At 35.3% G+C, this 16,052-nt stretch overlaps 1 protein-coding gene across 1 annotated transcript in view; it reads left to right on the forward strand.

Annotated features, from left to right (window-relative positions):
- LOC149779408 (uncharacterized) overlaps nucleotides 1-16,052 on the forward strand; it is a 129,742-nt gene that overhangs the window by 51,613 nt on the left and 62,077 nt on the right. The window contains exons 9-10 of the mRNA XM_089940071.1: nucleotides 1,537-1,561; nucleotides 8,999-9,091. Coding sequence (XP_089796197.1) covers nucleotides 1,537-1,561; nucleotides 8,999-9,091 — 118 coding nt within the window. The remainder of the gene's footprint in view (nucleotides 1-1,536; nucleotides 1,562-8,998; nucleotides 9,092-16,052) is intronic.

Consider the following 16,052-nt stretch of genomic DNA (forward strand, 5'->3'; position numbering starts at 1 on the left):
TTCACATAATGCACCAGCAGATCTCTGTCTATGCAGATTGTTAGGAGTAATCATTTCAAATAACAACATAGACCTGATCTTTTGGTGTAGATGTGTCAGCAGATCAAGGTCTCTGTTATTTGCAGTTGGACATAACCTATATGTGAGTATATATGGTAGGAGATAACAGTTTTGTAGTTGAAGATCTAGAAATGTACATTAATGGTGTTTTATTGTTCCAAACTGAGTTTTACTGGCAATGTGACCTAGAGAGTTGTTTGTTTTTTGAATGATAGTATTCTTATGGGCAGTGCTGGAATTACCAGTATTTTTGTCAGTACTGGAAATGTCAGTAGAATTGGCTTTCAGTACTAGAATTACCAGTATTATTAACTGTCATTACTGGAATTATCAGTAGAATTGACTGTCTGTACTGGAGTTACCAGTATTATTGCCAGTCAATGCTGGAATTACCAGTAGAATTAGCTGCCAGCCAGTGTTATCTTGGTAAATACTGGAATAATTTCCTTATTAATACTATTGGTAGTATGATATCATGGCCAACAGTTGTAATTGGTTCCAAGAGTGGGAATGCTGTAAAAAAAATCATTAAACAGTGCAAAAGACAAATTCACATATATTTCATCTAATTCAAGTCACTTGACATACATCCTTATTTCAGAATTAATAAACATTTTTTGTAAAAAGAAGGAATGGAAGAAGGAGAATTATTGGGGCTTATGCCATGTTTATTTATAATAATCTGTAATCAAGAAATGCCTGTGCAGTATCAGTATCTGATATGTGCAGAGAAAGAAGATGTTGTTACATGAAAGTATTTGCTGTAAGACTAAAGGTAAATATGTTTTTTTTATATCTTTGTAAGAAAAATTTTGAAATCTGTCAGCAAGTTTATATATGACTATTGCTGAATCAGTGTCAACAAGACATTCTAATTTCAGTGAAGCTTTGCAAGACTTGCTATGTATATTTGTACAGAGGTATATTGTTTGTACAGTGTTTGCTCTGTGTATTCATACAGAGGTATATTGTTTGTACAGTGTTTGCTCTGTATTTGTACAGAGGTATATTGTTTGTACAGTGTTACAGAAATTATTAATATCTTTAAATTACATATATTTTAGGCAATTTACATTTATGTTATTCTGATCCAATCCTCTGCTTATTTGATAATTGTTTCATTAAAACATTTTGAAGACATTCATAATGTAATCATAGTTTTTAAATAATCCCACATTTTCAATGAAACCTTGTGGACCAAACTTTTGAAATAAGACTGTATATATACTTGATTATTAAACTTTATAAGGTCATTAAGCTTCTTCAAATTTAATGTTTCAAGGAACTCTTTTCAAAGACGACACACAATGAGGAACATTTTAGACCTTGAGAAGGTTTTGCATTGGAAATTCTTCAGCAGAAAAGAATCTGTCACTGGCACACAGTCAGTGTAATGTATAATGTTGAAAGTCATTTCAGTTATGGTTTGCATTGTTGACCAGTGAATGGAAGTTTTTTCTTGCTTTCTTATTGCAGAATGTTGCACTAGCAGAGAAAGGGGGTAAGTATGGATATCAATTACCTGCATCCAGATGGAAGAAGCAGATTTTGTGTCATGAATGCTTATTTAATTTCTACCGTATATACTCAGTTATAAGCCTAGTCCAATATAGAATCAGAAACCTCTGCCATTCACATTCATATACCTCTACCATTTTAGAAAGTTAATCTCTTGAATCAATACCAAAGGCATTTGAAAGTTTCACAAAAGGTATGGTTCTTTTTTTTTCTGTTTGGTTACAAGCTCCCAGAAGGGAAAGCCATCATACGTGGACTGTAGAATCAAAATGTTCTGTCGTCTTATCCATGTACTCCAAAACAAAATGCAGTTTGAATGCCTCTGGAATGCAAAATGCATGCAAATGAAATTCAGAGTGAATACAAATTGAATAAAATGCAGAATGAATGCAAAAGTAATGATTAATGCATTGTGAAAAAAAACTGCAAATTCAAGATGTAGAACACAGAATTATGAATGTTACTAAATTTCTATGGTTGACATCCTTTTCTTGCAATATTTCAGGATGGGAATCTTTACACTAATAATTTTTCAGCCCATGTTGTCAAGGCAGACATAATAGCCAACCACAATTTATATGATGACATTACAGGTGATTCATATGTACAATCTTTATTGAAATGAAACAAAATAAGAAATAAAATTTATTGACAGGCACTCTAAAGCTGTATTTTTACCCTTGTAGTTATATTTTAATTTAGGATAAATTTAATCAAGTGTTTTGTATGTTATGCATTGGTATTTTGTTAAAGCATACCTTTTAGAAGACAAGCTGTACTTCTCCCCTTTTACAGTGATGATCTTGAAAATGGAAATCCACACTTCTGTAGATACATTTATGTTTTGTTACCAAATGAGTGAAAATGAAAGAATACTATAAATAAAAAGCCACCAGATGGTAGAGGAAATGCAAATGGGAATGGAATGCAAACTCAATGTAGATTAAATGCAAATAGAATTCAAAACTGAATGCAACTGAAACTGCCAATCATGTATTGGCTATAAGTACCTGACTTGGGCATACCTCCTGAAGGGTGAACCTCAACCAGAGTGCATACCCTGTGAAAAAGAGGTATTTTTATATGAACTCAGTGAAGAAATTGTATGATGATGTACTACCACATTTTGATGGAATGTGGTTTATATAACAAATTTTAGCCATGTTTTTCAGGATTTTTCCATGGATTATTTTTGTCATTGTTACTTTTATGTTCTATTTTATATATCTTTTACAGAATTTTAGCATATTTACTGTTGTATTTTAGTTTGCATTTGTTTAGAAGGATTTATCTGACTATAGTTTGTGGAATCCTGTTTTACATTTATCAAACTTTACTGGGCACAATATAACCACTTTTGTGGTAAGATGCCTTAAAATGCATCTAGATATATACATAACATTAATCTTCGGCTTGCAGAAAAATATGCATTTCAATCCACATCTGCACTGCTAAAAGCCCATCATAATGCTATCCTCAGATCACAGCTTCTATCATCCAGCCTCCTTTCCTTGACCACATAGAGGAAATCGGGAAAGAGGCTGCAAAAGAGACAAAAACTAGTTCAAAGCCTTGCAAAAGAAGATGATGCTATTCTCCTGTCACCCTTTACTGATCCAGCGAGAGAGGGATGGGGGTGGGGTAGGTTATACTTCAAAACTTTACTGCAGAAGAAACTCTTTCTTGACAGTTCATGAGTCTTTGAATTCGTCACTAAGGGTCTTGATACATTCAGCAGCTGTCTACCACTATCAAGTGCTTCTCTTACTGCAGATAACCTGCAAAGAGATCCATACAAATGCGGTGTTCTGCATTAGGAAATAAACACTCTTCCTTTGAAAAGTGTGCAGTAAAGATTGATTTCAACATATACTCACTGGTCTTTGTCTTTAAGAACTAAGCTGTCTCAGCCAACACATTTGGGCACCCAAGTTCAGAATGGAAATGCAGAGTTCATTTCTCATCACTATTCAGGTGGGAGATATTGCATTCAGATGAGACCTCCATGATGCATATCTTCCTATTCCCATTCTTGAGTCTTCTCAAAATTCCTGAGATTTGCATACAGGAATACCATCTGTCTTCTGTGGGCATTCACTTCAGTCTGCATCTCAGTCCCTATGTCAAGAATCAAGGACTGCATTGTGTCACATTTTAGAACCAACCTCATCTCCATTACAAGAAACAGCCTGATGAACATTTACAGATTTTTCAGGTGAGCAGTATTTTTTTTCCAAGACATGATATTCCTTGTTTCACACCTGCTTTGGCTCTGATTAGTTTTCAACAAGGACAAGTCAGTTCTCATTCCCAGCATTCAATTCATCAAGGTATTGACTTCTAAGCCACTATGAATCAAGTTTGTCTTCTTCAAGAATGGGCTTTAAAGATCGTATTGGTGGTGTCTTCCTTGGGGAGTTGAAATTCAGCCTGGGAATTCATCATTGCTGGTTACAGTGCAGCCATCTTGTTTTGGGCTGTTTGCTCAAGAGACTCCTGCAGATGATCCTCCTATTATAATGGTGAGTGAAATTTTACCCACAAAACCAGCTGATAAAAAATTCAGACTTCAGGAGGTCCCATTTTAACAATTGGAGGACCTCACTTGGTTTATTGCAGGCATCCCACTGCAAGATCAACTGCTGGAAATCACAGTCTGCATGGATGTACTTATGACTGAAAACCTGAAACCTTCTTTTCAAGGAGTGAAGGGAATTTGTCCCCTTCATGGGCAATTCATGCATATCAATCTTATGGAAATTTAGGCAATAAGGAGTAACTTCCAATCTTGCAGGGAGACATTATCTGAAAACATAATTTTCCATCTTTTGGACAACTTAACCATCATAAGTTACATCAGAAGGCAAGCGAGAAACAGGTGCACAGACTTTTGCCTTCTGGTTTCAGATTTTCTGTGGTGGAATGCCAAGTTTACAAACTTTTTTTCACTAGTCTCAGATCTGACAGCCCTTTCATTGAACTGGAATGGTCTCAATTCATATGCCATTTCCTTACCATTCTCATTCTCAGAGTCATGATTACTATCATAATTAAAATGCATTCTGTCCTTGGTAACTGCAGGTAAGAAAATAAAACTATATTTTCAAAACAATCTCTTGGATGAAGAGGTATTTTCTGAGTAAAAATTCAGAATGGCCAAAGCGATCATATTTGTCAGCATATCAGCTGTTGTAAAATCAATATAACAAGATATGAAACCAAACCAACCCACTTGCCTTACCATCAAAGTTATATTGCCCCAGAGGTTATATTTTGCCAGTGGTTTGCAGATCCAGAAACTGCTGACCTATCAAATTCCAAGAAAGTTCTAGCCTTGTATAAAAAAGATCATGTACAAAAGTTGTTGCACTAGGCTGTAAATCATTGCTAGAACAAAAAAATTGAATAAAGGAACAAAAGCAGTGTAAAAGCTTACAAGTTTGCCACAGTACACAAATTTGGGAGACTTTACACACATTGCACCTTCTGAGTCATGGAGTTCATAAAAATTGCCCATGGTATAGGTTAGGGTGCAAAAATGTGAGGCAGTGGAGGGAAGGGTGAGGGGGCAGGAGTGCTTCTGTTGATATATGAGAATTATAATCTCCATTTTTCTCTACAGTCTTTAGGCTTTAATATTTATGGGACAATAAATCTTAAAAAGTCAGTGGACACCAGTTAATTCATGATTGACTTTTAATATATATCAAGTTGACTTGCAGTACTCACATACTGGTAGTTGGAGTTGCATAGTAAGCCAACATAAATGAACTGAAGCTTTATAGCTAGAACTCATAAACTGCTTGAGTTGAATTCATAAATACCTCTGTACTTGTGTATTCCTTAAGATAGTGATATGAACATCTTTATCAATAGCACACAGCAATGACTGAGTCTTTGTTGCATATACTAATAAACAATATGTACTAATTGGCAAAAATGTCAACCAAGTAAAGATAAAAGTAGAAAATTTACTCACAAGTTTCTTTAGAATATATGCACAGGGCTTAAAATCCAAACTATTAATCTTTGCATTCAGGCATGCAAACTTATAGCAGGCTTGTTCCAGACAAGGTTTTTTAATATTTTAAAACCAGTTAGGCAAGTACTAATTTTCATACTCTAATCAAATTATCTACATTAATCTGGCCACTTCATGCTCTTAAAAATCAGCCTTTTTTCCATTCATTCGTTCATGCATCCTATGATATATAGCACATGCCATAAGTTAATTGACAACAGTTGTGTGTGATGACATTTGCTTTACAGCATATTGGGCTATGGGCTGACTTATCAGCCAGTCAAAGAATATAAAACCAACCAGAATGATTAGTTAGGAGAGTTTGAAGCAGAATTTATGTTTTGTTACATATAGGCAACACAAAACACTAATGATTTCATTTTGGGCATATTGGTGCAATTAAATTATTGAAAGGCATTTTACTGTCTTTAGTGTTGAATTTCTTAATGAGTTTTTTTTAATTTAAATAACAGTTATGATTTTTTAAGTTTTCAGTTGAATATACAGAGCATCAGCTGTCCACATGCAGTATTGTGTTTGAAGCAAATTATTATGCCAATTATGCAGCTGTTTATACTTAAATGACAAAATATGAGTTACAATCATTTTAAAAGTAGTTGCCATGCAAGAGGATCTCTTTTATATGGATAAAATGAATTTACTAATTTAGTTTTGCAAGGAAGGTAATAATAAAGATTCAAATAAAGTGATACATTGTATAAAGGCTGCTACTGGGTAGCTATTTCTTCTACCAGACATAAGCCAGAGGATGGTAAAAAATACCACCTAAGAGATACAGAAACTTTCAGCTACTTTGGGTGGATAATGACCCATGACTTGAACTTAGTGAAGGAAAGATCTTTTGCAGTTATTGCAACCATCCCAGGTATCAGATGAACATGGACATTCTTTCAAATCCAGCTTCTACAGTAGCAGTATGTTTAATATCAACCTTTAAAAAATAGTTGGTGCACTTTACATATGGTGTATGCAATTTCATATTTTTTATGACAGCATGTTAAAATGTCACTTTATGCTAAACAATGAAATTCTTGTTTAGTATTGTCTTTACTAATTCCCTGTGGTAATTTTTCCTTACTGCGTCTTCTAAAAGTATTTGTTTTTACTATTTCTATAAACATTTTGGTGGCCATTTTTAATTCAATAAACAAATGGGAATTGGGAATAAAAGATCAGATCTATCTAAATATGTCCAATTTATCCCACCGGGGCTGATTACACTATGTATAGCCTATAATGCGGTGAAAAAGAAGAGCAACAGCAACATATAAAACTATGTAAAATGGTCAGTTGATAGCGGGCCTGGGAGAGGGATGGGTGGTATTCCTGTAGCATGGAATTCACTCAGTATAAAAGAGTGGTTTAAGTGTTAACTTGTTAAAGTAAACATCCTCACCTCTGTTCACAGAAGAATGTGGACATAGACTGGTCTCCCAAATGACTTAAATTTATCCAACCACAGCATTTTTTATGTGGTAAAATTTTGGTGTTTCACCTTGAGCAATCTTTGTGGATGGTTTGCATTTAAGTCAAGGAAGGCACCTATTTTGCATTCAAAGGGTCAAGTATCCAATCAGTGAAAGAGGGTTTTACATAAAAGAAGTATAATAACACTATTTATCACTTGTTGGGTGTATAATGAACAATTTACAGTACTCTTTTCATCCTGTTTGATTTCAGTTTTCTCTGTTCCCTAGTCATTAATCACAAGTTTTAACAGTGTTGTTGATGTACTCATTTATATGGTGATATGTTAATATATTTTTTTTCTCCCATTAATATAAAATATAATTAGACATTTGAACATTAAAATGTTTGAATATCCGATGATCAGACTAAATGGCTTTTTGTAAAACATAGTCCATTTTTAGCTCTTTTGGTGTCATGGACCACAAGAGCTTATTGGAAGGTGTACTTGGTTGTTGATTTATCTGTCTGTTAGCATAAGTTTATTATTGCTGCTTCTCCTAAAATACTTTGAGGGGTGCCTTGTCACTTTGTACTCACACACATTTGTCCCATGGTCTGCTTGGCCCTTAATGAAAATAGAGCTGATCAGACATCCATTTATGCCTGCCACATCGATAACCTGAAAATCTTTTCTCTGCTTCTACTGAATAGACAGTCATATCAAAATGGGATTTTCACTAACACTCTTCTTTGATGTCTAGTTGGTTATAAATGAAAATGGTGCTTATCTAATGTCGAATATGGCCGTCACATAGGCCTTCTTGAAACTCTTGTTGTTGCTACAACTTCTACATGCATGGTCAGATCAACTTGGGGTTTTCACTAAAAGACTTATTGTGATGTCTAGTTTGTCCTAAATAAAAATGGTGCCAGTCTCATCTTCCGTATGACCAACACAGTGGCCATCTTGAAAATCTAGTTATTGCTACTCCACCTGAATAGATGGTCATATCAACAAAGGGTTTTCACTAAACAAATTTGTATGATACCTAGTTGCTCCAAGGTGAAAATGGTGCTGTTCTGATGTCCAGTATGGCTGCCACAATGGCCATCTTGAAAATGTTGAACTTGGCAGGTTTTCACTGAAAGACGTGTTATGATGCCCAGATGTTACTGAATGAAAATAGTGCCTATCCCAATTTCAGTATGGTCGCTATGGTAGCTATCTTGAAAATCTTGTTATTGCAACACCACCAAAGTAGATGGTCATATCAACATGGGGATTTTACTAAAAGCATTCTTATGATGTTTAGCTGGTCTTAAATAAAAATGGTACTAATAATAATAATAATAATAATAATAATAATGACCTTATTTAAACAGGGTAATGCAATTAGCTAAGAACTAATCTACCCTGAGGCCCTCATCTCTGATCTAACATCCAATATTGCAGCTATGGCAACCATCTTGAATATCTTGTTATCACAAGTCTACATGAACACAAAATCCTATTGACATGGGGTTTTCACCTGAAGACATCTTATGAGGTCCAATTGGTCTTATATGAAAACTATACCTGTCAGATGTCTACTGTGGACACTGCAGCAGCTGTCTTGTGTCACAAAACACAGTCACATCAGGAATCTCTAAGTAATCAACTTGCACACAAATGAATGATGAAAACCAACTCAGTATATACTGGTCATTGCAATTATCACTGACCCCTCATGTTATGTTAAAGAAAAAGAACTCTATTTCAAAGAAATAAATAACTGTTCTTACCTAATAGTGTTAACTTTGCACTGAAATATTACTAACAAACTTGTTTCATGGTGTTACAAAAACCCTTTTCCCAGACATTACCTGCACATGCATGGCATCACAGATGTACATGATTTAGTCTATTATCATGGTTTCATAGTGTAGTTAATTAAAAAGTACTTATATAGTCTGCTGTTTTAATTACAGAAATAATAAAAGATATTCCTGGCAGTACAGAGGAGTCTCAGCCTTCAACATTTTCTGACTATGCCAAGGACTGTGACGATACTCCTCTCATTGGTGAGTTAAACAGTGTTCATATATACAGTTTATGTATATCCCATTATAATTGGTTGGTAAGTAGTAAATTATTTTCAGCTCACCTTTCCATATGGTCAAATGAGCATATGGTAAGTCTTTTTTTCATCTGTAATACATTCATAGTTACTGTTTACAGAATTACAAAAAACATTTATCCAGTTTTGACTGAAAGCTTGAAGCTCTTTGGTTCAGATGATAAAATTACAATTAAAAGCACTAAAATTTTAAAAATAATAAAAAGGCTGTTCTCAAAAACCATTAATCAGAATTTATCCAAATTTGAAAGACAGTTTGCTATTATGATGTTGTTTCATATTTTGTTCAAATGTTGTCAATCCATACAATGTTGCTGCCATTTCTCGAAACTCAAAAACCCCTTAACAGAATTTGACCAGATATGACAGAAATCATCATAGCATGAAGGTCTTTCAATTTTTATTTAATAATATTTGTCTGCCTTCTGATACAGTCACTGTTAAATTTTTTTTAGAAAAGTCTTAAACATATTGTGCCCAAATTGTGTAGACAGGATCATGCCATAGAAATAATGTGACCAAATTGTATAGACAGGATAATGCTGTAGAAATAATGTGACCAAATTGTGTAGACAGGATTATGCCATAGAAATAATGTGACCAAATTGTGTAGACAGGATCATGCCGTAGAAATAATTTGACCAGATTGTATAGACAGGATAATGCTGTAGAAATAATGTGACCAAATTGTGGTGACAGGATCATGCCATAGAAATAATGTGACCAAATTGTATAGACAGGATCATGCCATAGAAATAATGTGACCAAATTGTATAGACAAGATCATGCCATAGAAATAATGTGACCAAATTGTATAGACAGGATAATGCCATAGAAATAATGTGACCAAATTGTATAGGCAGGATAATGCCATAGAAATAATGTGACCAAATTGTATAGACAGGATAATGCCATCAAAATAATGTGACCAAATTGTATAGACAGGATAATGCCATCGATGAATAATCTTTAGAAAAAACTTCTTTGTGAAAGCCACTCACAGAATTTGACTGAAAGAATCTGGTCTTTCAGATCTCCATGAACAAACCTAGGCACATAAAACCCACCATTGTCGAGTGGCATCCTTCATATAGAGCAAATTGGAGAGATGAGATGGTATTGTGCTGATTAAATATTTGACACACATACCTGACTCATGATGAACTTAGACTGGAATGCATACCCTGCCAGTGACAGTGAAGCACATTCTTATTATTTTTTTTAGAAGAAACAAGATGGCCACTATCGCTTAACTGGCTTGAAGCTGCTGTTCCATTTTTTTTGTGCCATTTTCACAATATTTGTGCTTGTCGCCTGTTTTCATCTATGTTATTGTGTTCATTATGTATTGGCTGTTAAATTCGTATGTGTTTCTTCATCTCGTTGTTTTGGAAATGAGAACAATTAGACTTTTTCTCAGCTGTCTTGCTCCACTGTTTTTGAACAAACTGCCATTACGTGATACTCGCCATTCAACTGGTTTATGCTACGATGGACCCTCATTAATTGCTTTAAATGATCACTTCTTGGCTCTCCACACTACATTGTGCTCTAGACTAAACGAACTAGGACTACATTCATCATTACCTAAATGTAAACAGAAGCGGAAAAAGAAACGTTGTTTCAAAGCTGGCCGGCGTAGAACAAGAAGAATTCCAGTTATCTCCCTTATTTCGGCTCAACAATTTAAAAAAAGTTTGACCGTTAATTTAGATAACCTAATTCAAATCCCAATTAATTCATCAACCTTTGTGTCAACTATCCAAGAGTTACCTCTGCATATTGCATTATTCAATGCCCATTCAGTAGGACCACCGGAAAAGCGCACAGAAATAGTTAATTTTATCAACGACCAGAATATTGACATTTTTTTCCTGACAGAAACATGGCTAAAAACATCAGGCGATGAGCCCAAGTGTGTGGATCTAACACCCACTGGTTACTCCATCAATTCGTTTCCCTGTAATTCTTGCGGAGGTGGAATTGTTGTCATCACAAAGAACTCCATGATAAAACATCTTAACCACACCACAACATTCAGTTTCAACCACACATCATTTGAATTAGTCCTGACCATCCTGGAACAAAGGTCAGTCCATTTTTTCTGCCTATACCGCCCTCCTCCTAGTAGAAAAAACAAGCTGGCTGACTCTCACTTTTTGGAGCAGTTTCCTGGACTATGGAAATTCAATAGGTGGCAAACTGATTATTCCTGGAGATTTCATCTTTCACTTTGACTGTCCTGGAAACCCAAACACATAAAAACTCCTAGATTCCATTAATGTTTTCAACCTCAAACAGTCAGTTAACCAACCCACCCATAAACATGGTCACATTTTAGACTGGATTCTTCATAGACCTGATGATAACATTCTACGGTCCTCCCTGGTATCCCATGACCTTGCATCAGATCATCTCTGCATTATATGCCATCTTGATATATCTGTCCCTAATCCTCCACCTTTATCTGCTACTAAGAGAAATCTCTGTATGATAAATAGAACCAAACTAATGCACGACATCCAAGCTAACCTAACAACTTGCTTACCTCCTACAGCAGAACAACTTGATAACTGCCTGCGTTCATTGCTTGACAAACATGCCCCATCTACCAAGTGCAGAGTATCAATTCAAAAGTGTTTTCCATGGTATAGCAGTGTTAGGGACCAGCTTCGCACTGCTAAAAGAGACTGCCGTAAAGCTGACAAGCTTTGGCTTTCCACCAGACTCACTATTCATAAGCAGATCTATGGAGCCGCTAAGAAGAATGTCACAAATATAGTCCATGCAGCGAAATCAGCCCACTATACTATTAAGATCATGGAAAGTTCCAGCTGCAGAGAGCTCTTCAAGATTACTAACAAGCTAATGTCAAGGAATAAATCTACACCACTTCCAACTACATTCTCTCCAGTCGACCTTTTGGACATGTTTGCAAATTTCTTCCGTGACAAAGTACAAACCATTAGAGATAAGCTTGACACCACAATTTCAGTTGACTCATCGTCACCATACAGTTGGGATACAGAATTTGAGCGGCAACCATTGGCAGCATTTGAACCTGTCTCTATAGATTTTGTATGTACAGTCCTGATGAAGAGTGCACCAAAGTCATGTGAACTTGATCCAATTCCAACGTCACTGCTGCTTGAGTACTTAGATCCAGTATTGCCTTCACAAACTGATGTTATTAATACCTCTCTCTCATCCAGGGAATTCCCATCATTTTTCAAAACTGCCATTGTAAAGCCTCAGCTGGAGAAGCCAACACTAGACCATAACGATTTAAAGAACTATCACCCAGTTTCTAATCTCCCATTCTCATCTAAATTCAAACAGTCTTTTTAGCAATGTACAATCTGCATACTGTACTGAAACTACTCTCCTAAAAGTAGTTAATGACATTCTCTCAGCGTTGGATAGCGGAAAGATTACAGTTCTCACCCTCCTTGATTTGTCTGCAGCATTTGACACAATAGACCATGATATATTACTTCACTGTCTCCAGCATGTATTTGGCATTCATGATACAGCCTTACTGTGGTTCAAGTCCTACTTCATCCGGGGCCCCAAGTGGCCAAGTGGTCTAAAGCGCTCCCTGTTATGGATCACTGCCATCTCACCTCTGTCTGCATGGGTTCAAGTCTCGGATTCAGCTAATGTGGGTATGTGAGAAAGCTTGCCAGTAGCTTCTCGTGGGTCGGTGGTTCTTTCTGGGTTTTCTCGGGTTCTTTCTCCACCATTAATACTGGACGTCATGTATAGCCTATCGTGTGCTGAAAAATGGCATTAAACCCTACAACAACAACAACAGCAACAAAAATCATTCACATCCTTTACCTCAAACAATAAATATCAGTAACACCAACATTAAATTCACACAATCAGTACAAAACCTAGGTGTTACTCTGGACAGTACTCTTACATTGCACCAATATGTCATGAACATATGCAACGCTGCATATCTTGAGCTGAGACACATCAGCTCAATTTGCAAATATCTTTCAGTTGATGCCACTAAAACACTTGTGTGTTCATTAGTACTTTCAAGACTGGACTATTGTAACTCAATTCTGTCTGGTTCATCTCAATATCTGCTCCAGAAACTTCAAAAAAGTTCAAAACACAGCTGCTCGGATCATACTTAGAGTACTATGATCAGAGCACACCTCCCCACTGCTCTGTACCCTACACTGGCTGTCCATTTGATCCAGAATCAAACACAAAATTTGTTCTCTGTGCTGCGTTTCACTGTTGGACTCTAGTCCAACATACCTATTCGACCTCACCCATGTGTACACACCAGCAAGATACTTACGCTCCTCTTCTGACAATCGTATACTCATTATTCCAAGTATGAAAACAAAGTAATATGGACAGCGTTCTTTTGCATACCAGGGCCCAGCAACGTGGAATGAATTGCCCACTGAACTTAGACACACAGACACAGTGATCACGTTCAAGAGGGCTCTCAAAACTCACTTAGTTCGACTGCAAGAACAAACTTAAAGACCTAATAATGTTTCCTACCTTAAATATTCTCAGCATGTTTTTTGATGTTTTTTAATTTCATGGTGTTTGTTTTTGTAATCATATCATTATGGTTTTTTTTATCTTATAGGTGTTTTCTGATGTTGTAAAGTGCTTAGAGCTTCTAAAGATTAGGCACTATACAAAATCCTCATTATTATTGTTATTAAGTGGGCCTGTCAGATGCAAATATATCAATGTGAACTGCTTGAAAAAAACTGTACAAGGACATACCACTTCAGAAAATATTGGACGTTTTAAGGAAATGAGGTTTATACAGAAACAAATTTTAATAATGTTTTAAGGATTTTACATATCTTACCTTTATCTGTTGCTTACAAATTTCACACAATTTTATCATCCTTATGTTCTGTATTTTATTTTGCTATACTTTATATTTAAATTTATTTGGAAGGATTTATCTTCCTAAAATATTTATGCAATTAATTAACTGTTACTACATTGCCCGTTCTTTATAATGCTACTATTTGCATGCACTCTAAATTCTGTAAGCAGTACCATATATATATATATGTGTGTGTGTGTGTGTGTGTGTGTGTGTATATATATATATATATAGTTTTACAGAACCTCATCTAATTCTCTGTGTGTACACACCATGAAATTAAAAAACATAAACAGTGCTGTCTGATATTTCTGCATATATAAGGTTTCCGTCACCAATATTGAAGCAGAATGCATATTGAATTAGACCAATTGACAAAAATAAAATACTGAAATGCTTACCATTTGAAAAGAAGCAGTTGTCACCAGAATATTCTGTTCAAAAGAATATTAATTTTGGACACACGGGATACCAACGTGTGTTTTCATTACACGAGATATATGTCACGATATTCTGCACATAGCTTTGAAAAGATGTTTATCCATTGGGCTATGGAAATGAAATACATTACTATTGAAGTGTTTCCATCAGAATTTAAGCTGATTAATTAGATCAGGTTAATAGCTAGTTTTACAAAATCCAATGTGTGTGTGTTTGATTAGGATTTTTAACGTAGCTTTAAAAAAAAAAAATCAGTCATATCGCTACGATGTCTGCAGTGTGGCAGTTTAAAGTGATGTGTAGCACTGGGGCATCATACCGCAGACATGTAACATGATGTCCTACCCAGTCACATTATCCTGACACCAGGTCGACCAGTCTTAACACTAACCTCTTAATGCTGAGCGCCTAGCAAGGCAGCTGTTAGTGCCATTTTTGTAAGTCTTTGGTATGACTTGGCCAGGGTTCTAACCCACGAACTTCCACTTCCGAGGCAGATGCTCTAACCACTAGGCCACTGGAGCAGTCACAAAATTCAACGTAACAATGCCAATAAATGGCAAGTGATATTAAGCAAACTAAATCGATATTATAAAAAAATTGTAAATTTAGAAAAGGATTATATGCTGGGGAATTTCTGGGGAATCTGATTCTAGCAGCAAGTTGACATTTTGAATATCAGACAATTTTGTATGTGGGGGACAACTTCTTGCAAAAATGGAAACTTGGTTTAAAATGCAGTATTGTTTTATGATATAAAGTTCCATCTTTTATATGATGTATTTATTTGTATGATTCTAAGATACTTATTAAATATGATTTTCTGGGTTACAAGTTAAAAAGAGTCATGGAATGGGTACTAATGATGAATTTTAGAAATCGCATTTTCATATGCATTTTTTACACTTTATGAATATCACTTCCTTAATTAAAGGACGATCATTCTTTTTTATACAAATTGGATATTTGACCAAAAACGACATGTGATCCAGTGTTTACAAGAATGTTGTATCATTGTGGAGAATTACCTGACACGCTGAATTGGCCAACATGATGATATATACAGAATTAGATGAAGTTCTATGAAACTCTGCTAGTTACATACATATATAATTAGATGAGATTCTTTAAAACACTACGCTATACATACATACATACATACAGAAGTAGATGAGGTTCTGTGAAACACTACCCTATATATACATACAGAATTAGATGAAGTTATGTAAAACACTGCCCTATATATACATACAGAAGTTGATGAGGTTCTGTGAAATGGTACCCTGTATATACATACAGAAGTAGATGAGGTTCTGTGAAACAGTACCCTATATATACATACAAAATTAGATGAGGTTCTGTAAAACACTATCCTATATATACATACAGAATTAGATGAAGTTATGTAAAACACTGCCCTATATATACATACAGAAGTAGATGAGGTTCTGTGACACAGTACCCTGTATACACATACAGAAGTAGATGAGGTTCTGTGAAACAGTACCCTATATATACATACAAAATTAGATGAGGTTCTGTGAAACACTACCCTATATATACATACAGAATTAGATGAAATTATGTA

The sequence above is a fragment of the Sinohyriopsis cumingii genome, chromosome 17, assembly GCF_028554795.1.
Source record: "Sinohyriopsis cumingii isolate HCF-2022 chromosome 17, ASM2855479v2, whole genome shotgun sequence".
Taxonomy (NCBI): domain Eukaryota; kingdom Metazoa; phylum Mollusca; class Bivalvia; order Unionida; family Unionidae; genus Sinohyriopsis; species Sinohyriopsis cumingii.